Source organism: Desmodus rotundus, chromosome 7 (assembly GCF_022682495.2).
Source record: "Desmodus rotundus isolate HL8 chromosome 7, HLdesRot8A.1, whole genome shotgun sequence".
Classification (NCBI taxonomy): Eukaryota; Metazoa; Chordata; class Mammalia; order Chiroptera; family Phyllostomidae; genus Desmodus; species Desmodus rotundus.
In genome coordinates this window covers 78033636-78055229 of record NC_071393.1, presented here as the reverse complement: position 1 = coordinate 78055229, position 21594 = coordinate 78033636, and the positions used below count along the sequence as shown (strand labels likewise).

General features: G+C 53.3%; 1 protein-coding gene across 3 annotated transcripts; it reads left to right on the top strand.

The window, feature by feature from the left end:
* DUOX2 (dual oxidase 2) lies at positions 1–19440 on the top strand. 3 transcript variants are annotated; one of them, XM_053928288.1, is made up of 35 exons: positions 35–119; positions 396–459; positions 742–825; positions 1111–1200; positions 1413–1577; positions 2092–2279; positions 2464–2665; positions 2790–2956; positions 3349–3409; positions 3552–3648; positions 4098–4188; positions 4470–4572; positions 5037–5200; positions 5782–5957; positions 6156–6274; positions 6582–6719; positions 6935–7048; positions 7241–7443; positions 7727–7912; positions 8950–9175; positions 9254–9347; positions 11012–11199; positions 11788–11857; positions 12288–12371; positions 12900–13078; positions 13169–13399; positions 13584–13683; positions 14371–14420; positions 14698–14825; positions 15077–15230; positions 16345–16574; positions 16809–16967; positions 17315–17470; positions 17576–17704; positions 17999–19440. In XM_053928288.1, exons 3-35 carry the CDS (start codon positions 756–758, stop codon positions 18119–18121), a joined length of 4635 nt encoding a protein of 1544 aa, XP_053784263.1. In that variant the 5' UTR covers positions 35–119; positions 396–459; positions 742–755; the 3' UTR covers positions 18122–19440. The 3 variants fall into 3 exon arrangements, with proteins under 3 accessions (XP_053784265.1, XP_053784263.1, XP_053784264.1); XM_053928289.2 differs by having other exon boundaries at positions 75–119; positions 399–459; XM_053928290.2 differs by lacking the exon at positions 396–459 and having other exon boundaries at positions 1–119.
* Positions 19441–21594: the final 2154 nt, after the last annotated feature.

Below are 21594 nucleotides of genomic sequence, written 5' to 3'. Positions count from 1 at the left end.
AAGAGCACCTCCTTCTCAGCTGGAGGGCGAGCCCAGAGGCCAGAGGCTCACACCTAGTGCTGCTGGCCTGGCCAGAGTGGACACCGGCGCAACTGGCCTCACAGGATCCAGAGAGTAGGGTGAGAGTACAGCAGGGAAGGTGCTCTCCTCTTAGGAGCTGGTGGGTAGGGGTGGCAGCGGGGTGGTGGAGGCAGAAAGCAGAGCAAAAAAGAAGAGTCCAAGAGGAAAGACGACTTCTGATCCGGATTGGGGCCCTAAACCTGAGTCTGGACGGGGGGTGGGGCCTGGTCTTCCCATTCCTCATGTCCATGCACAGACATTCATTGCGAAGTATGAGGGGCTGCATGTCTCAGCTCCCAGTTTACTAGTTGCTTTCCCATTTCTGCTTTTTCTAGAAGCAGTTCCTGGGGTGCTGGGAGTGGGGATTCCAGGCTTCCGGCGGGCCCTAGGAAGCTGGAGGTAAAGTCCTGCCCGTGACTCACATGCCCTAGGAGGCTTGTGCCCCATGGGTTTCTGTGTTCAGGTTAGTTCTTCAACAGGATGGAGAGCGGGACGGTTGTCAGTGCCCACAGGGCTGCCATGTGCCCAGAAAACAGTGGCATGTGGGTGTGGGTTCTTGGAAATGCTTCTAAAATCTTCGCTCCAGAAGTGAAAACAGCTGGCGTCTCCTCCCTCTGTGCCAGCTGTAGGCATTGGGGACGCCAGCTTTTTGTCCCTCACATACCACCTCCTATCCCCCAGGCTGCAGGTTCAGCATGCTCTGCGTAAGACCAGCGGCACTGGTGCTCCTGGGAGCTCTCCTGACTGGTTCCCCGGATCCAGCAGGTAAGTATCTGGCGTCCCCAGCTTCGGGAAGTCACTTAGTGCCCCATGGGAATGAGGGAAGGGAGAATTGCAGTGAAGTGGCTCCCTAAGGCTGGAAGATCGGGTCAGATTGCTGCTTGGCTCAGCGGGGTGGGAAACTCCCAGCGCAGCCTCCACGCCGCTCAGGTATAGCCGCTTGGATGGTGTGGTGACGCTCCAGAGCGGGAGAAGCACAGACTGAGGCCGTCCGGCAACCTGGGCGTCGCAGGGAGGCTAGCACTGAGGGAACCACTGTCTGACTCACAGGCGGCCAGGACGCACTCACACTGCCCTGGGAAGTGCAGCGCTATGACGGCTGGTTCAACAACCTGAGACACCACGATCGCGGCGCAGCAGGTGCGTCCAGGGACAGAGAAAAGGAGAGGGCGCACCGCCAGCCTCTTGGCTGTCTGCTCCCTGAACTCCTTTGCGTTTCTAGAGCCAGGAGACTGGGGAAAGGGGGTCTCGTCACGGGGAGTAGAGGAGTGAAGGAGGTGTAGAGCAAGGTTTGTGGGCTCTTTGGGGACCTAGTGCTGTAACACAGCCCATCTCCCTCCTGCCTCCTGCAGGCCGTCGACTGCAACGCATCGTACCAGCCAATTACGCGGACGGCGTGTATCAAGCTCTGGGAGAGCCTCTTCTACCCAACCCGCGCCGACTCAGCGACGCCGCCACGCGGGGCAGAGCCGGGCTGGCATCCCGCCACAACCGCACAGTGCTGGGGGTCTTCTTTGGTGAGGGAAAGTGGGGAAACGCTGATGTTGACCCCTGAAGCCCCTCTGCAAGTACACAGGAGACCCATCTGAGACCCCTAAGCACCTCCTCCACCAACTAAGCAGCAGGCGGAGCATTGTTTCATCTCGGAATGATCTGGCCTGTCCATTCAGGGATTTTTCTCCCGTTATTTAGTTTTTTTACGCCCTTAATCGAAACCCAGGAGTGCCACCGGACCCCTATTATTGCTCTTAGGATCTGAGTCCCCTGCCACCGCTCTCCTCCCGATATGGTGATACTTCTTTTCCCCCCGAAAAGGGAGGGTAGGTGCAAGGATCTGTTGGGAGATGGGGCGGATGTGGGGGAGTCCTTATATTAATTATATTGAATCTCATAACAACTTTGCAGCTTAGGGGAAAAAAAAAGGCGCAAAGCTGGCCTCTGAGCCTGCACTCGAACATCTGTCGTTCTGCTCTTGAGAAACCTGGCCGTGGGAAGCGGCCATTCTCACCAGTTTGCACCCCTCGCCCTCAGGCTACCACGTGCTTTCGGACCTGGTGAGTGTGGAGAGACCCGGCTGCCCCGCGGAGTTCCTCAACATCCGCATCCCGCCCGGAGACCCCGTGTTCGATCCCGACCGGCGCGGGGACGTGGTGCTGCCCTTCCAGAGGAGCCACTGGGACCCCAAGACCGGACAGAGCCCCAGCAACCCCCGGGACCTGGTGAGACTAGGCAGGCGGCGGGGCAGGCGCTGGATCCCAGGCAGGTGGGGCTCTGGGCTCCGGGTCTGCTGGCGTCGGTGGAGAGAGGCGCCCACCCCCCACCCGCAGACACCCGCCTGGCCCTGGCCCTCCCTTACCCGCCTCTACTACCCGACCCCGGCTCACCTGTCCCATGCCCTCGCAGGTCAACCAGGTGACGGGCTGGCTGGACGGCAGCGCCATCTACGGCTCCTCGCACTCCTGGAGCGACGCGCTGCGGAGCTTCTCCGGGGGACAGCTGGCGTCCGGCCCCGACCCCGCCTTCCCCCGGGATGCGCAGGCACCCCTGCTCATGTGGACGGCGCCCGCGCCCGCCACGGGACAGAGCGGGCCCCAGGGACTGTACGGTGAGGCCGCGGGGCCCGGCAGGGGCGCGGGCGGGTTGGAGGACAGACCGGGGTCTGCGAGGCGGCGCTCCCCTGGGTCACACAGCCGCTCCTGTCCTCCCCTGCGTCCCCACGTTGAATGCAGCCTTCGGGGCAGAGCGAGGGAACCGCGAGCCCTTCGTGCAGGCGCTGGGCCTGCTCTGGTTCCGCTACCACAATCTGATCGCACAGAAGCTGGCTGGGGAGCACCCGCACTGGGGCGACGAGGAGCTGTTCCAGCAGGCGCGCAAGAGGGTCATCGCCACTTACCAGGTCAGTGGCACTGCCCACCCCTCCCCCAACCCCATATCCTGGTCCACAGGACACTCTGCTTCCCTGCAGAGCCCTCCATCCTTGGACATCCCCCACCCAGAAACACCCCTTTCTGGGAGTCCACCCCTCCCCAGAGAGCTAAAGTGCAGGAATAGACCCTGAAATGATAAGGAGACAAAGGGTCACTTCTGCAAGAAATTGAGCTGCACCCACCCCCTGAAATCCCCTGTTCCTTGAGGGGACGGCCTCAGCATCTCTCCTATTGGAGTGGCCTTTCCCACGACTGCCCCTGCCTAGTCATCCTCTCCCACTTCAGGCTTCCTTGGGCTCACATCCCCCCTGGCCTGGCAGCTGGAGCGCTGGCCTTCCCTTTCCTCTTTCTTGACCCTCAGAACATTGCTGTGTATGAGTGGCTGCCCAGCTTCCTGCAGCAAACACCCCCCGAATATACAGGTGAGGGCACTGGGAGGCACCGGGGCTGAGGGAAGATGGTGGTTAGGATCCATAGTGGGAAAGGAAAGACAGGTCGGTGCATGTTCTGGGAGGATGGGGGGTGGGGGTGGAGCTTATTTCTCCTATTACTCCTGCGGAGCAGGGTACCGCCCTTTCCTGGACCCCAGCATCTCTCCAGAGTTCCTGGTGGCCTCTGAACAGTTCTTCTCCACCATGGTGCCCCCTGGCGTCTACATGAGGTGAGGGAGGGGTTGGTGGTGGGAGACGAAGCACAGCACTGGCGGAGGTGGCAAATCAGAGACTCTGGGGTTCCTGGAGCCTTTTATACACTCCACAGTGTCGTGGGGGAAGCAGAATTTGGGGTCCTGAAACCGCACCTTGAGGTAGGAGGTTCAGTCTTAATAGAGAAATCTCCCCAACTCCTCCTAATGGCTGAACTTCAGTTGCTGAGAGCTGGATGGGTTCAGCAGCTGGGTCACCCTCCTCCCCGCTTCCCTTTCCACCTTGTGTGGGGTAAACAGCAACCTCTACAGTTAACCTACATACACTGCCAGGTCTCTGCTCTGTTCAAGGAAGTTTAGGGGCCATCCCTCAGTCCTGGCCAACCCCCTCTGAGTCCCTCACCTTACTCAGCCTCATTCAGCTTCCTCCTCGAATTCCCTTACCAATTCTTGATCCCCCACTTCAGAAATACCAGCTGTCATTTCCAGAAGATTGTGAACAAGGGTTTTGGCAGCTCCCCAGCTCTCAGAGTCTGCAACAGCTACTGGATTCGTCAGGTCAGCTTGGGTTCAGGGTCAGGGGAGGTTAGTCAAAGTCAGTCTCATCACACAGGCTGGGAAAAGCAACAATTCCAGTTCTTGACTGTTGCTGCTCCAGGGGGGTGGGAGATGAAGGGTAGAGTGATCAGAAAATTATGTGGAGACAACAGCTCAAGAGAGTCTGAGACTAGCCAAGGGACCTTTGTCCTGAGGTACTGCAGTGGTCCCAGGTGAGAGGGACTGGGCTTTGAGAAGAGACCTGAAAGCCTACTTTGACCGAGTGTGCTGTTTACTTCCAGAACTCCGACCTGAACAGTGCCCAGGCCGTGAATCAGTTGCTGCTGGGAATGGCCTCCCAGATTTCAGAGTTGGAGGACAGGATAGTAGTTGAAGACTTGAGGGGTAAGCTCTGAAGCCAGAAGGGATGGGGACTCAGAGGCTGGGCTGCCTGGAGATTCTTCTGAGTTAATCAACAGGCAGACCTAGGGTACCTACAATGCAGGAACACAGATACATACACTGCAAATGGCCATTAGAAGAATCTCTTCGGTGCTTAGGTCTCTAAAGGTTTTCACCCAGCTCTGAATTGAGGTTAAGGAGGTAAAGACCAGGGATTTTCCTGCTTGGTAACTAAAATAGTCTTGAGTCTTAAGGGGAGAGTTTTGCCAGAAAAATTGCCCATGATCACACATGATGAACTGACCCCACACCAAGGCCAGGCTGATATGGATACAGGTCATGTGTAGACACGTGCTGGGTGGAGGGAGGAACAGTTGGGAGTCAGTGCCAACAGCCCAATTCAAGGCTGTTGGGCAAAGAAGGATTGGAGCAACTGAACCTATAGTCTAGTCCTCTCCCCTCCTTAGATTACTGGCCTGGCCCTGACAAGTTCTCCCGCACAGACTACGTGGCCAGCAGCATCCAACGTGGCCGGGATATGGGGCTGCCTAGCTATAACCAAGCTCTACTGGTCTTGGGGTTAAAGACCCCGAAGAACTGGAGTGACCTCAATCCCAACGTGGACCCACAGGTCAGGAATAGTAATGATAATAATAGCAGTTAAAGTTTCCTGTGACCGTACTGTTCCAAGTCTTTTGCACATGTAGCTCATTTAATCTATGTCAGGAATTTTGTAGGGTAGATACCACCATTATCCCCATTTTTCCCATGACATAATTGTTAAGTCAGCCATAGAGGCAGGATTTAAATTCAGCCACCTGATTCTGGAGTATGTTCCTCACCATTACATTGTACCATTCCTGCAGGGTGGCCCCCGGAGTGGGTGCCATTGCCCTATTCCTACAGGGTTCCCCCCCTTAGTTGGGTGACTCTGAAGCTGCTAATCATTGGGGCCAGGCAGCCTGAGTAGCGATGGTCACAAGATGTGGTCTTTAGGGGTCTGACAGTGGTCTTACCATGAGCAGGGACACACTGGCCTTCCCACAGTATTTGCCACCAACCAAGGGGGCTGTCTAGGAAGAGGAGACTTCCTCAGGACTGAGTAGCTAGCTAAGTAGCTGATGGAGTCCTGTGTTTGAGGAATGGGGCAACAGACACACACACACACTTACACATGTGTACATACACTCCTCACCTCTTGTGGTGCCCCAGGTGCTGGAGGCCACAGCCACCCTGTACAACCAGGACCTGTCCCTGCTGGAGCTGCTCCCTGGGGGGCTCCTGGAGAGCCATGGGAACCCCGGACCCCTCTTCAGCACCATTGTCCTTGACCAGTTTGTGCGACTGCGGGATGGTGACCGTTACTGGTTTGAGAACACCAGGAATGGGTAAGGCCTGCCTGGGCCCCCACCTCAGACTGCACCTTGGCCCAGGCTCAGGCCCTCTGCTTGTAGACAGCCCCTGTGGGCTCTTGATTTCCAGCTGGCCCCGCCCCCTCCCCAGCCCATCTGGGTCCCTGGGGCTGAGGTGGCTGGAGGCCTGAAACCCTTTCCCATCCCAACAATTCTTGGCTTCCTCCAACTTAGGCTGTTCTCCAAGGAGGAAATTGCAGAGATCAGAAACACCACTCTGCGGGACGTGCTGGTGGCTGTCACCAGCGTGGACCCCAGTGCCCTGCAGCCCAATGTCTTTTTCTGGCTTGAAGGTGGGTGGCCTGGGAGAACACAAGAAATGCTGCCAGAGAAAGGAACAAGGTTTGGGGGATCACTTGGTGCTGGCCAGGGAGTCAGGCACCAGGCAGCCCCTTCTGTGTCAGCATGGGAGGTCTACATTAGGCTGCACCCTGTGGTCGAGCTGCGGTGGGTGCTGAGAAATATGGAAGGGGACTTTTTGAGGGGAACATGTTCCAGGGAGAAAGGAGGGTACCTGCTTCTTTACAGGAGAGAGGGAAGGGTGCCTGCACAAGGAATGGGATACTCAGGCTTTGAGATTTTTTGTGCCCTCTGTCTCAGGTGCACCCTGCCCTCAGCCACAGCAGCTCACAACAGACAGCTTGCCACCCTGTGTGCCCATGACCGTGTTTGACTACTTCAAGGGCAGTGGTCCTGGTTTTGGTATCACCATTGTGGCTCTCTGCTGTCTTCCACTAGGTGGGCCCTTCTCCCTCCCATCTCTCTTGTCCTGTCTCCCCCCTTTCCACACACTGTCCCTGCTCCTCATTACCTACTGGCTTGCAGGGTTAGTTCCTTGGTACAGTTGAAGCCAGACACAGTGGGCCTTGGGGAGGGAGGGGTAACAGCCAAACCTCAGTGAAGCTCCAGGTGAGGGGCTCCCCTACCCACTGACTCCTTCTGATCCCCATCAGTGAGTCTGCTTATCTCTGGGGTGGTGGCCTATTTCCGGAGCCAAGAACTCAAGAAGTTACAAAAGAAAGGCAAAGAGAGTGTGAAGAAGGAGGCGGCCAAAGATGGAGTACCAGGTGAGATGGAGCTGAGGAGGTGAGGAGGTAGGGACAGATGGGTAGTGGTGCTGGAAGAAAGAACCAGGTTACGGATGTGGGGAGAAAGCCAGCTTTTGGGACTTCTTCTCAGGCTGGTAAAGTGGAACTGGCCTGAGGGCAGGGGCCTGGGAACCTATGCTGAACTGCTCTGCCCAATTGTCTCCTTCACAGTGATGGAGTGGCCAGGCCCTCAGGAGAAGAGCTACCCCATCACCATTCAGCTGCTCCCAGACAGGCGTCTGCAGGTTCTGGACAAGCGTCTCTCTGTGCTTCGCATTGTCCAGTTGCGGCCCCCGCAGCAGGTCAACCTCATTCTGTCCAGCAACCGTGGACGCCGCACCCTGCTGCTCAAGATCCCCAAGGAGTATGACCTGGTACAGCCCATCCCGCCTTTACTGTCACGGCGAGTCCTCTCAGGTTACCCTCTTCTTAGCTACAGAGCTCACCTGTGAAGGCTGATGATGGGAGAAGCTCCCCTTCCAGAGGTCCCCAGACTCAACCTGACCCTCCTTCTGACCCTCTTGGGCCACTCACCTGTCCCCAACCTGGACGGATGGAGGCAGCTTTTTCCTTCTATCCCCAACCTAAGGTTCTTTGAAGGGAGGCTGAACCAGAAGCTGGAGTTCTGAGCATTCACTCATCCTTCCTCCCACCCAGGTGCTACTGTTTAACTCCGAGGAGGAGCGAGGCACATTTGTGCAGCATTTGCAAGACTTCTGTGTGCACTGGGCTCTGGGCCTCAACGTGGCTGAGATGGACGAGAATGAGCTGTTCAGAAAGGCTGTGACCAAGCAGCAGCGGGGCCGCATCCTGGAGGTCTTCTTCAGACACCTTTTTGCCCAGGTACCATGTCTGTGCCTTTTGGAGATACGACCAACCCAGGTCTTGAGGGAACCTTGGCCTGATAGCCTTGGCTGAATCCTAGCTTTGCCACTCACTGTCTGTGTGACCTTAGGCAAATCACACCATCTCTGCTCTGTATGTCAGTTTCCTCATCTACAAAACAGTGTATTGAAATAGGATCCATTTCTTCGGGTTGTTGTGAGGATTCAGTGAGACAGTCTACATCAGTGGTTCTCAAAGTATGTTCCTTAGACTGACAGAAGTAGCCTCACCTGTGAATGTTAAAAATGCAAATCCCCTAAAAAAAAAATCCAAGTCCTCAGCAGCCCTCCCCGACCTGTGCCTCCACTCTAGACCTAGTGATTCAGGAACTCTGGAGTTGGGGTCCACAAGCCCACTAGGGGATTCTGATGCACTCCAAAGTTGATGAATAGGAACTTAACTCAAGTTTGTATCAATGAGCCTATAGTAAAATTGGTTTCATTATACATCATTTTGCTTAAAGTCACAGAATCTATTGACGTTAAGTGAGGACTCAACTGTAAATTGTACGCATTTAACAAATGGTTGTTACATGTACATGACTTTTAAGATCTTTGTACAATTCGTAGAAATCAAATCAATCACATGGCAGCCCGTCTGAATTGGCAAGAGAACATATCGCTAGCCTCTTCCTGCCTGTGCACCCACGTCTACTACATCTTTCGTCTCCAGTATAGGCTCTCTCACTTTGCATTCCCAAACTTTGCCCCTCCCTGCTCCCAACCTCCGCTCCCTACAGACCCAGCACCATTCCTATTGTATAAAGTTCCTGGATCTTGAGTCCAGGGAGAAAAATGAGCTTAATGCTAGAGATCTGAGTCATCCCCTCTACTGGAGAGCAGAGGCCCAAGTCAGAAGTATATCTGAGGACCAGTAGTAGACACCAGGGCTTACCCTTTCTGAGTCGGACTTTGGAGAAATGTGAGTGTCCCTGAACTGTATACAGCTAGGCCTCACTTCTTTCTCTCCCTCCCTGTGCTGCTTCCCGGGTACAGGTGCTGGACATCAACCAGGCGGACGCCGGGACCCTGCCCCTGGACTCGTCACAGAAGGTGCGAGAGGCTCTGACATGTGAGCTGAGCAGGGCTGAGTTTGCTGAGTCCCTGGGCCTCAAGCCTCAGGACATGTTTGTGGAGTCCATGTTCTCCCTGGCGGATAAAGATGGCAACGGCTACCTGTCCTTTCGGGAGTTCCTGGACATCCTGGTGGTCTTCATGAAAGGTAGGAGGTCTTGGGCCATCTAAGGAGCTAGGTTTCTTTCAGCAGAGAGATGACCTTCATCCCCCATTCTCTTCCCAGGCTCCCCAGAAGACAAGTCCCGGCTGATGTTCACCATGTATGACCTTGATGGAAATGGCTTTCTCTCCAAGGAGGAATTCTTCACCATGATGCGGTACGGGCTGGGCCCTTCCGGTCCTGAGACTTCCTGATATTTTAAACAGGGAAACAAGTCAGGTCAGAGGAGGGTAGGCGAGGAGACGATCTGCACAGAGAGCTGGCCCTCAGTGCGTCCTAGACTCTCAGAGCAGCCAGCTTCAAAAGTTTACCTGGCTAGACCCCTGCCTCCAGGAGGGTCTATATCTGCATTCTCAACACGAGCCAGAAAATTCTCCCTCCCTATCGAAACAACAACAAAGCCACAACCAACACCAATATGACCACTAACAAAAGTCCACTAACCCCTTTGGATGCCTTTGGACCTTTGTGAAGTCCACGGCATGCCTAACTCTGCTTTACACAGTGAAATAATGGGTGGGTAGAGGATGGATGGCCTTGGTCACCCTTCCAGTGTTAATCACCAGGACAGGAAAGAGGAAAAACACAGAGTTCCTCAGTTTTCCACCCCTTCTCTCTTACTGCTTCTTAAGCCACTTCAGATTGTAGAGTCCTGTTAAAAATCAGTTTTGAGACTTCTTATTCCTGAAGATAATGCTCCAGTAACACAGTCCCCTTCAGCTCCTTAAGGACAGGGTTCACATCTCTGTTGTCCCCTGGTGAGTGCACTTCCTCCGCACTGTGATGGGCACATAACAGGCATTCAATAAATAGTTAACTGAATAAGATGAACTAAATGAACAAAGAATGAACAGAATGCATATAACTACCTAGATCCTTTTAACTTTTCTGCTCCTTTAAACCTTTCCACTGACTTCTGCATTCCCCTTAACTGTCACATCCTTCCTACAGTCCAGATGCCACAACTGGACATGGGCTTCTCAGAGGGCTAGGGTGAAGCCTGCTGATTGCAGACTGTGCCTCAATGGGTGCACCATCGCAGGCCCAGGCTGGGGCTGGGCCCAGGGAATGTACAGTGGGTCCCTGCCCTCAAGGGGTGAGCTCCCACCTTCTCATCCTATACTCAGTGTGGATCTTGCTCAGTCTCAGTGGCACAATGTGTGTGTTGGGTTTATTTTTTTTTTTAATGTGATGGCAGTGCTTGCTCTGTCATGTGGGGGAAGGTCTTTTTCTTCTGGACTCACACAAACTTGCATGGTTAGTTCGTTTCATCCCAAAACACAGCCTAAGAAGAGAGAATGGCCACTGCTGCTGCCACTACAGGCACTGTCAGACTGGGTGTGGAAACACGCCTGCCCTTGCCCTGGGGTTTTGGCACAAGGAAGCAGCAGCCATTGCAGCTACATTCCCTCTCCCGGCTGTCTCTGCCCCCACTGCATTGTGAGAAGGGGACCTCAGCGATGGTGTGGGCAGCTTCAACACAGCAGAGTGGGCAGAGAGCCTGCCATGCAAGGAGGCCATGGCATACCTGGACACGTCCCTACACTAAGTGACCATTCATCCCAGGTATATCTGCCCCCACCACCAGTTGGAGGGCTGCTGTCTTTAATTGGTCAAGGTTACTTTCAGTTTTGTTCTGCCTTTTGAGCCTGTGGCCACCCCACCCAGCGTAGTGTCAGGTGCCGGCTGGATGAACACCTTCTGAGTGCTATTTTCCATGTCACTGGTAGCATGAGATCATCCAGGGCCCACCGAACCCTGCACCTGCCTAAGCCTGACCTCACCAGGTGACAAGCTGCTCTGTCTCTGGTCATCCACCAGGTCCTTCATCGAGATCTCCAACAACTGCCTGTCCAAGGCCCAGCTGGCTGAGGTGGTGGAGTCCATGTTCCGGGAGGCGGGCTTCCAGGACAAGGAGGAGCTGACGTGGGAGGACTTCCACTTCATGCTGCGGGACCATGACAGGGAGCTCCGCCGCACACAGCTCTGCGTCAGAGGTGGAGGTGGAGGTGTGTGAGTATGTAAGGAATGGTCAGAGTCAAGAAAGGGCGTGTCCTCAGAATGAGAGTTCCTGCAGCAGAGGACCCAGATTTCATTTCTCTCTTAGCCCTTGTGCACAGCACAGAGCCTATCGTGGTAATTGAGGGCGTCACACACAGCCGCGCAGTTTGGCACTGAACAAAGCAGCGCACTGAGGGCTCAAGAGTGAGATGGAATCCGGTCCACATGTTGCTCACCAAGTCATGTGCATTGGTCTGGGTGTATCTGGCCAGAGGAAAAGGCATTACTTTTTACACAAAGAATCTGCAGGGCTCAGGCATGTACCTGGAGGGGATTCCTTTTTCTAATTGCACAGGATTGCCACACTGTCTAGCAGTGGCTGCCCTGTGTGCAGTGGGTACTCAGTATGGGGAGTGAGGGGAACAAAGCTGGAGCAGGAGATGAGGACATGACCAAGTCTCTGGCAAGCACCGCAGCAGCCTTCCCAGAGGGTAGTGGCTGGCAGTGGTGGTCATGATGGAGGGATAGTCTCCCACCCCACCGCACCTTACCGCCCTCAAGGGGAAGCCTGCCCAGCCTCTTGTTCTCCTCTCCAGGTGTTGCAGACATCTTTAAACCAAACATCAGCTCTCGAGTCTCATTCATCTCTCGGACTTCTGGGAAACGGTGAGAAGGAATGGGGTGTTGGGAAATCCCTTTAGCCAAGGCCCCTGTGAAGAAATGAAAGAAGAGGAGCTGGCTGAATTTGAGCCTGGGGTCAGACATTGACCTCTGAAAGTAGCTCCTAGTGCATGGCCAGTCCTAGCAGAAATTCCAGCTGCCTCCCACACCCCATGCTGCTCAGGAGCCTGGCTCTCTCCCGGCCACTGCAGGACAGAATCATCCTACCAAAAAGATGACTAGATCATATTTATTCATTCCACCTTGCTTCCTGTCTGCTCCTCTCTGACCAGTTTTATGGGCTGGTTGTGTGGGCAGGGATGGATCCTAGGATTCACCCCTACCCTACCCCACTCCCACCCAAAGCTCTGACCTCGCAGTTCTTCTCCTGGCTGCAAAGACAAGGGGAGAATGAGACCTGTTTACCTTTTCTTAGCTCTTGCCCCCAGGAAGTGGGGCTTCCTGCCTCAGAAGCCCCAGAGTTGGGAGGCCCTGGGCTGAAGAAGAGGTTTGGCAAAAAGTGAGTGTTTCCTAGACCCCTGGGGCCAGGAGACACAGGAGAGATCTCAGAGTCTCTGGGACCTGCCCACACCACCTAAACACATTCGGGACCATCCTAAGCCTCATACCATTTGTACCTAACCTGACCGGAAGCTGGTCAAATGATCAAATGATCAACATCCTAATCTTGGGGCTAGAGTCTGGCACTCAGATGCAACACCAAGATGGGAGGAAGGAGTCTCCTGGCTCCTGCCTGCTTTGGGCACAGCAGTGAGGTCTGTGCGGGGAGCAGAAAGAGGAAAGGACAGAACAGACAGGAGGAAGATGAAGTAGAGTAGTGGGAGACAGAAGAGGGGGTGGATGGAACAAATAAAGATGAGAAGTGAAGGTTTGGGGGATTGGGAGTCTGCTCCCCAAATGCTTTTCCCTTTCTCTTTTGTGGTCCATCCTGGCCCCCATGAAGCCACTAGGTCTCCTTCACGGGGTAGTGTTTAGGGGAAGCCAGGGTGCCTCGATCTTACAGCTACCCTGCCCCCCACTGCTTTAGGGTAGTGGTGCCCTCTCCGAGGTTGTACACAGAGGCGTTGCAGGAGAAGATGCAGCAGGGCCTCCTGGCCCAGAAGCTGCAGCAGTACAAGCGCTTCGTGGAGAATTACCTGCGGCACATCATGTGCATTGCAGTCTTCTCAGCCATCTGTGCCGGCCTATTTGCAGAGCGTGCCTACTGTATGAGTTCCAGGTTTTGGGCAGTGGGAAGGGTTCAGGGAAGCCCTCTGGTTGCTGTTCCCACTCCTCAGTGTCTCACTCTGTCCTCAGACTACTCCTTCGCCTCGCCATCTTCGGGCATCGCAGAGACCACCTTTGTGGGCATCATCCTGTCGCGGGGCACGGCCGCCAGCATCTCCTTCATGTTCTCCTACATCCTGCTCACCATGTGCCGCAATCTCATCACCTTCCTGCGAGAGACCTTCCTCAACCGCTACGTGCCCTTCGACGCCGCCGTGGACTTCCATCGCTGGGTCGCCATGGCTGCTGTTATCCTGGCCAGTACGTGGCCCCCAGGCAATCTCATTGCTGCAGCCCCCTGGGATTAACTGCCGGGGAAATAGTGAGGTGTCTGGAGCTACTTTTACTTCCATCTTTTCCCCTGGCTGTTCCTCCTCTCTCCCTCCCTTGGGTTTGGATGTAGAGTCAGCCCTGGATGGAATCTCTAACAGTCTGTCTCTTTCAGTTCTGCACAGCGCTGGCCATGCAGTCAATGTCTACATCTTCTCAGTCAGCCCCCTCAGCTTGCTGACCTGCCTCTTCCCCAACGTCTTTGTGAATGATGGGTCAGTTCTGAGGAGGGTCCCTAGGGACACCTGGTCAGGCCTAAGGGTATAATAGAAAAGGAATAGATGGTCCTAGACACTTCACTCCCTCACTGAGTGAGGGTGAGAGGCCAACCTTCTTGGGGACGCTGAGAGGCACATTCCTTGCCCTCAGGAAGGAAGCTGGCCATTACTGGCCAGGAAGAGAGTTTGGGAGGTGAAGTTGGGGACTCTTTCCCACATGTACCTAACACAGATCTCAGCCTGCCATCCATTCAGTGGGCAAACGTTTTATGTGTCCACCCAGGAGCCAGAGAGTAAAGATGCCAAGATAAATGCGATCACTCAGCAAATACTTACTGGGCTTTGACTATGTTCCTGTCATTGTTTGAGCACAGAGATAGGGCGCTGAGCAAACCACATACCCTGCCCTCCTGAGTTTATAGAACACAAATCAAGCACTGGAGGATGCAAAGATCCACCACATTAGGCGAGTTCAGGACAACACGGGAGGAGGAATTGCTGAGAGAGCAGAGGCTAAACTGTGGGAGACTGGGTCCATGTTCCTCGGAAGGATGGGAAGGCTGGCCCTCTGGGTGGGGGCCTAGTAATCTGAGCCATCAGGGCTGACGGGAACAGAATCACATTATGAGAGTGATGGAGGACCTTCTGCCCCAGCCAGAAGCTCCATGTGCCTTTGCCCCACAGGTCCCACGTTCCCCAGAAGTTCTACTGGTGGTTCTTCCAGACAGTCCCAGGTAGGGAGTGGGGCTGTGTGAGGGCTCGGGGGGTTCTGTCTGAAGACTTCTGCTTTTGTTTTCATCTTTCCATGAACACACACTTGTGTGTAATGGTCCCTTTCTAGCCTCTAGGACAAGCCCCAGCTTCAGCCCCTTTAGGCAAGCTGTCCTGGGGGCCAGGGAGGGAGGAGGGTGGTCAGGGAAGGAGGGCAGAATGGGGGGAATAGTCTGTTGTATTCTCAGCCCAGGATGAGGCCCTGAGACTCTTCTCAGTCCCTGTGTTCCATGCTGCCAGGTATGACAGGGGTGCTTCTGCTTCTGGTCTTGGCCATCATGTACGTCTTCGCTTCCCATCACTTCCGGCGCCGCAGCTTCCGGAGCTTCTGGCTGACCCACCACCTCTACATTCTGCTCTACATCCTGGTGAGAGATTTCTCTGGGCAGGGCCCAGCCATGGGGTGGGGTGAGCACTCATGATGGCTAGGAAAGCAGGCTGAATTGGACCCAAGGTCTCAAACTGAGACCCTGAGCTCTGAGACCCCAGTCTCTAAAGCTGATGCCATCCCCATTTACCTATCCCAGACCCAGAGCCCAAGCAGAAATTGTCTGGGCAAGGGGCAAGCAGGGAGGCAGCCTGGCTGGGCCTGAGCTATACTAACTGGCCATGTCTCCAGCTCATCATCCATGGCAGCTTCGGCCTGATCCAGCTTCCCCGTTTCCACATCTACTTCCTGGTCCCGGCACTAATCTATGGGGGGGACAAGCTGGTGAGCCTGAGCCGGAAGAAGGTGGAGATCAGCGTGGTGAAGGCAGAGCTGCTGCCTTCAGGTACCAGGCCTGGCCTGACCCTGGGTGGGGAGAACTGGAAGTCGCCTTAGGGGATGTGGGAAGACAGCTTCCAGGCCTCCTGACCCCCATCGTGGTTCCTGATAGCCTCTCTGGGCCCCCTGCTGCTTTCCTGATGCAAATGCATCCCCAGGAGGATCTGCAGACAGTGAGAAGTGACTGAGAAGAGGCAGCTGAAAGTGCAGACTAAGGCATTTAAGGACAAGAAAGACTCCCAGATGTTTGGCCTGGGTTCAGGGCAGGAAGCCATGTGCCCTCTCTCACCCCTTTCTGCAGAACAACCCCCTTTCAGAGATAGGCAAATGGCCTGATTGCGAGAGTCTGTTGTTGAGTCAATGTTGGCTAAAGTCGGGATTCACATCACTCTAGAGGGTGGTGGAGATGATTTTAGGTGTCTGGGGACCATCCAACCTTTAGGACTCACATAATAAGAAAATTAATTTCATTTTTATTTTACTTCAATTAAGATTACTTAAGAACAAAGTGTCAGCATGCTGTTGTTATGCCTTTTGCACTCTCCAATACTTACAAGTGCAACAAAGAGAGAACAGACCTGAGGCTCAGCTGTGCTCAGGCCCCAAAGAGTATCCAACAAAAATTTGATAAAACACAGTGCCGTCTATTTAGAGTACACGATACTGGTTTTCCACTCATCTTAGTGACCTAAACCTTCTTGTCAAGGTATATCAAATTTAAAAAGTAAGTCAATTTAAAGAAAAACATAAATGATAGTGTAGGAGGTGTGCTGGTATGGCTATAACAGTGGAGGTTTGGCAAACACTGAAACGGTCCACAGGGAACCCTACATCCTCTGACCCAGTAGGCTTGTATCAGACCTGGGCCCTTTGTGGGAAGAGAGACTGGAGAGGAGAAGAGGGGCTGCAACAGAGGAGCAGAGGAGCCCAGCTCTCAGGTTACCCAGGATATAGCAGAGGGAATTCTCCAACCCCCAGCCCCAGGAGCCCCACTTGTTCAGACCATGGGACTGTTCCCTGTGCCTCAGGCATGTGGAGAGGACAGGGTACCTGCCAGTCCTCAGGTACCAGAAGCAAGCCTTCTGATCCCTGCCCTTCTCTGCCCATGACGGATCCCCCAGGAGTGACCCACCTGCAGTTCCTGCGGCCCCATGGCTTCGATTACAAGTCCGGACAGTGGGTGCGAATTGCCTGCTTGGCTCTGGGGACCAACGAGTACCACCCCTTCACCCTGACTTCGGCTCCCCATGAGGACACGCTCAGCCTGCACATCCGGGCAGTGGGGCCCTGGACCACTCGCCTCAGGGAGATCTACTCACCCTCGCCAGACGGCTGTGCCAGATACCCAAAGGTGCCCATCATTGGGAAGCACTTTTGGGCTCTGGCATTGGCAGACATTTCCCTGCCTTCCCCCACCTTGGGATCAGAAGCACCAGGCACCCCAAAGCCAGGCAGGGGGGGAGCTGGGTGCCTTAGAAGAAGTGAGGATATACTTGCACTTTTCTTTTCCTTGCCCCCTTACATCATTTCTAGCCTCAGAGCTGGGGCAGGGCCAGGCTCATCTCATCCCCCCTTCCATTGGCAGCTGTACCTTGATGGACCATTTGGAGAGGGCCACCAGGAGTGGCATAAGTTTGAGGTGTCAGTGCTGGTGGGAGGAGGCATTGGGGTCACCCCCTTTGCATCTATCCTCAAAGACCTGGTCTTCAAGTCATCCGTGGGCAGCCAAATGCTCTGTAAAAAGGTGAGTGTCTGTGTCCCATTCTTCAAAGGAATGGGAATAGATGGACTAATTGTGTTTCCATATCACAATAGATTAGCATTAGAAAAAGCTGCTGGCTTACAATCCCTAGGTCTTCCAGGGCCATTTATACCCAGTTTTCCAGATGCCAAATGTTTGGAGGGAGGGTATGAAGCATGGTGAGAAGGGCCTCTGCCTGGATCTGTCGGTCAGAAGCCTTGGATCAATCTTGTGGGTTCTGACAGAGGTTCAGTGTCTGTGGGTAGTCCGGGGCTTCCCAGCCTCTCAGGTGAAGGTATCTGGGGTAGAGGAACTTTGAGCTGAGTCCTAAGCTCCAACCCTGTCCCCAGATCTACTTCATCTGGGTGACACGGACCCAGCGGCAGTTCGAGTGGCTGGCTGACATCATCCGGGAGGTGGAGGAGAATGACCGCCAGGACCTGGTGTCCGTGCACATCTACATCACCCAGCTGGCCGAGAAGTTCGACCTCAGGACCACCATGCTGGTGCGTCAGTGCCAGCCAGGCCGGATGGGCGGGTCTCCGTCTGGGCTAGGAGCTGACGCTGGCTCTGCCTGGCTCTGACTTCCTCCTCCATTCACTCCCCACCAGTACATCTGTGAGCGGCACTTCCAGAAGGTGCTCAACCGGAGTCTGTTCACGGGCCTGCGCTCCATCACCCACTTTGGTCGGCCCCCCTTCGAGCCCTTCTTCAACTCCCTGCAAGAGGTTCACCCACAGGTCAGTCCCACCCACACCCATCCTGGGACTCAGACCTTCAAGCACCCTGTGGCTCTGTATTGAGTGGAGAACCCCCAAACCTGGCCCCAGGGTAAGGTCAAGTGTCAGAGGAAGGCTTCAACACCCACACACCTTCCCACCCTTAGCTTAAGTCTCCTCCTTGGGGCCCTCCTTGGGGTTGATGCTCTGGTCAGTCCAGCCAGGCTTGAGAAGCAGCTTCCTCCTGGGAAGTGAGCCTCTCAAGCTGGCAGGCCTGTCCTCTCTGCAACCACTCTCCCCCGACACACTTGGCAGGTACGAAAGATTGGGGTATTCAGCTGTGGCCCTCCAGGAATGACCAAGAATGTAGAGAAGGCCTGTCAGCTCATCAACAGACAGGACCAGGCCCACTTCATGCATCACTATGAGAACTTCTGAGCCCGCCCGCCTTGGTGCCTGCTTCCTTTCTGTGAACCAGCCCTTCTGGAAGTTTGTCAGAATCCACCTCTGGCCTCAGCTGGAGAGCTGGAAGAACCTTTGCCTTGTTACTCCTTATGCCCCATGCTCTGAGAAGGTAGAGGAGACCCCTTCAGTTCAAGCCACCTCAGGTTGTGGCAGACCCAGTGGGAAGAAAACAGTCCCTGCTATATGACAGCTATGGAGATGAAGAGATACAATAGTTTTTTCCTCTGATAGTTCCCCAAGTCCGATTTTCTTCCACGAAATTGATGTACTTGCTTTGGTATTTTCTTGGCCTGGGAATTTGAGGGAGGATGGGGTGGGGATGTGAAAACAGGGCTTAATGAGAACACCCTGAGAGCCCCGTTCAGCTGTGATGCTTAGAACCTGGCCAGCCCAAGTGCCTCAGTTCAGTCTCTGAAGCCTTTTCCCTCCATCTCCAGCCTTTTCTGCTCCTAGAGGCTCAGAAATCCAGAGAAACAAAGATATCTCCCTAGCCATGATGCTCCTGGTGTCACCCAGCAATGCCCACTGTCCTGACCTCTCGGCAGCCCCTCTCTGAGCCACTGGAACAGCCTTGGGATTCTGGGAGCAAGGGAGTCCAGCTTGTGGGCCAGACATCCAAAACTCCTTCTCAGTTCCCCACTTCCACAGCAGCTGGTGACAGCTGTCTTGATTTACCCAGGACTCTCCCAGTTTTGGCACCAAAAGTCTTTTACCCTTGGAAACCCCTTACTTCCAGGCAAATCGGGGAGTCACCTTAAAAAATCAGTTGGTCACCTTACAGAGGAGTCGACCTGGAATATCACCTCCAATTTTAGCTCTTTAAGACCCTTCCTTCTCCTTTTTCAACTGGGTTTTCCCTAAAACCTTAGCTTTAATTTTTTTTAAATTTAGGTGTAATTTACATACAGCAAAGTGTATAAATCTTAAAGTCGCCATGTATGTGTGTTACCACTACATTGGTCATTCTGGATGATTACATCATCCCAGAAACCTCCCTTTTAGCCCTTCCATTCAGTCTCCCCCAACCCCCAGAAGCCACCACTGCTGCGATTTCTCCAGGTTAGTTTTACTTGTACTGAATGTACTCTTTTGAGACTGGCTTCTTTCACACAACACAACATTTTTGTGATTCATCCATATTGTTGTATATATCAGTAGTTTATTCATTTTTGTTGCTGAGTTGTATTCCATTCTAGAGATGTACCACAGTTTGTTTACCCATTCTTCTGGTGATGGATATTTGGATTGTTTCTAGTTTTTTAAATTAGGAATAAAGGTGCTGTCTACATTCTTGTACTTGTCTTTTGGTGGAAATGTGCACTCATTCCTCTTGGGTCTATGAGGCCTGTCCAGAAAAAATCCAAACATTGTTAGTGTAATGAGAATGGTTTGCATGACATCTACGTAAACTGGCAGCTAAGGAGAGTGGACTGGGATGCACATGTGTGAACAACGACAACTTCACTGTACTAGTCAGTGGGGGTGGTAGACACTAGTTGAGTGAGCATGTGCACTATGTGGCCATCACATTCAAAGTGACTGAGCATTCCAGTTGAATCTGCATCAAATTTTGTGTTAAGCTTGAAGTTTCCTCCGTGAGAACTATTCGGATTATTGAGAAGGACACAGCTATGGGCAACTGGTGATTGGCACCTTCATCACCACAAAGTGCCTGCTCATGCATCACGTCTCATGCAGAGTATTTTTGGTGAAACTTCAAATCACCCAGGTGACTCTGCCCCTCTAGAGCCCAGATTTGGCGACCTGCAACTTCTGACTTTTCCCAAAACTAAAATCACCTTTGAAGGGGAGAAATTTCATACTGTTGATGAGACTCAGGAAAATCTGGCAAGGCAGCTGATGGCCATTGGGAAAAGTGTGTGAGGTCCCAAAGTACCTACTTTGAAGAAGAACTGAGGCGTGATTGTCCGATGTACAATGTTTCTTGTACCTTGTGTCTTCAATAAGTGTCTCTATTTTTCATATTACATGGCTGGATACCTTCTGGACAGACTATATCTAGGAGTGAAATTGATGAGTCATGGAGTTCTACAGCCAATAGGACCTTGTAGCAGGAAGTTTCAGGCTATCTCTACATCCCTGCCCCAGGCCCCTTGACCCTCTCCTCATTGTCCTACCCTACCTCTTCTGACAGTCCACATGCCTTTGGCTCCAAGCTCTCAATATTAAAGGATTCTTCCCTGGCTGGTGTGGCTCAGAGGGTTGAGTGCTGGCCTGTGAACCGAAAGGTTGCTGGTTCAATTCCCAGTCAGGACACATGCCTGCGTTGTGCGAGCCAGGCTCCCAGTTGGGGGCATGTGAGAGGTAATTGATCGATGCATCTCTTACACATTGATGTTTTTCTTCCTTTCTCCCTCCTTTCCCTTCTTTGTAAATAAATAAATATAATCCTTTAAAAAAAAAATAAAGGAATCTCTGACAGAACTGGAAGGGTGTTGGATCAGGAGCTAAGAGACCTGGATCCTAGTGTCAATTTTACCCTTAAGTAGCTACAAAGAAAAATCCCTTACCTTCTCTGAGTCTGTTTCCTCATCTATTAAATTTTCTGTGTGGGTCTTAGGAAGCCAGATAATGATACTGGACCAGGAAATTATACAGATGGCAAAATATAGGTGTTATGTGATGATTGCAGCTTATTGATAGCCAGTATAGTGGCTGGACCAGTCCTCGGGGTTCTTATTGTGACTGTGAGATGCCCTCAACAATGACCATCAGGAAACTTTGAAAGAGAGAGGGCTCAGTACTTACAGGTGCTGGGAGTTACATGGCACACCTGGGACCACACAGTGAGGTCATGGGTAGAGACAGGGGAGCCTAGAGTTATTTTTATTAGGGTTAGAGTGGGAGCCAGGGTTTCACAGGCTTGTTTGGTGAGCTTAAAACATAAGAGTGGGAATTTAAAGCACCAGAAGGAAAAAAAAAGGGGACTCAGATCTGGCCCATCAGTGCCTTCCCTGTTCCTTCTAAAGACCACTCAAAATTCTTATCTGTCCCATCCTAATTCATCTCTCCTTGCTAGACTAGAGTATGTTATCAACATGGCTGTCATAATTATCTGTAACACTCTCTACTCAATCCTACTCTCTGCCCTGCTAGGGCCTGAGTGAGGGTCTCTTAAAGACTCCATGATCACTCTTGCCCAGATACCAGACAATGCCAAGTGCACATCCAATTGGACAGAGGGAGGTGCCATCCTGATCTAGAGTAGCCTCAGGTGACACTTGGCTTGCCTGGCCTCAGTCCTGACTCTGCACCCTAGCCAGGTTCTAAATGGAGGCATTTATTCATGCTATTGGGCTTCTCTGTCTAACCTTGCCCAGATTCTCACTCATCATTGGGATAACAGTTAAGGATTTGCAGAGAGAGTAAAAGTGTATTCAGCCTGAGCATTCACCAGAACCCTCAACTGGCCCCACTCTTCTTGG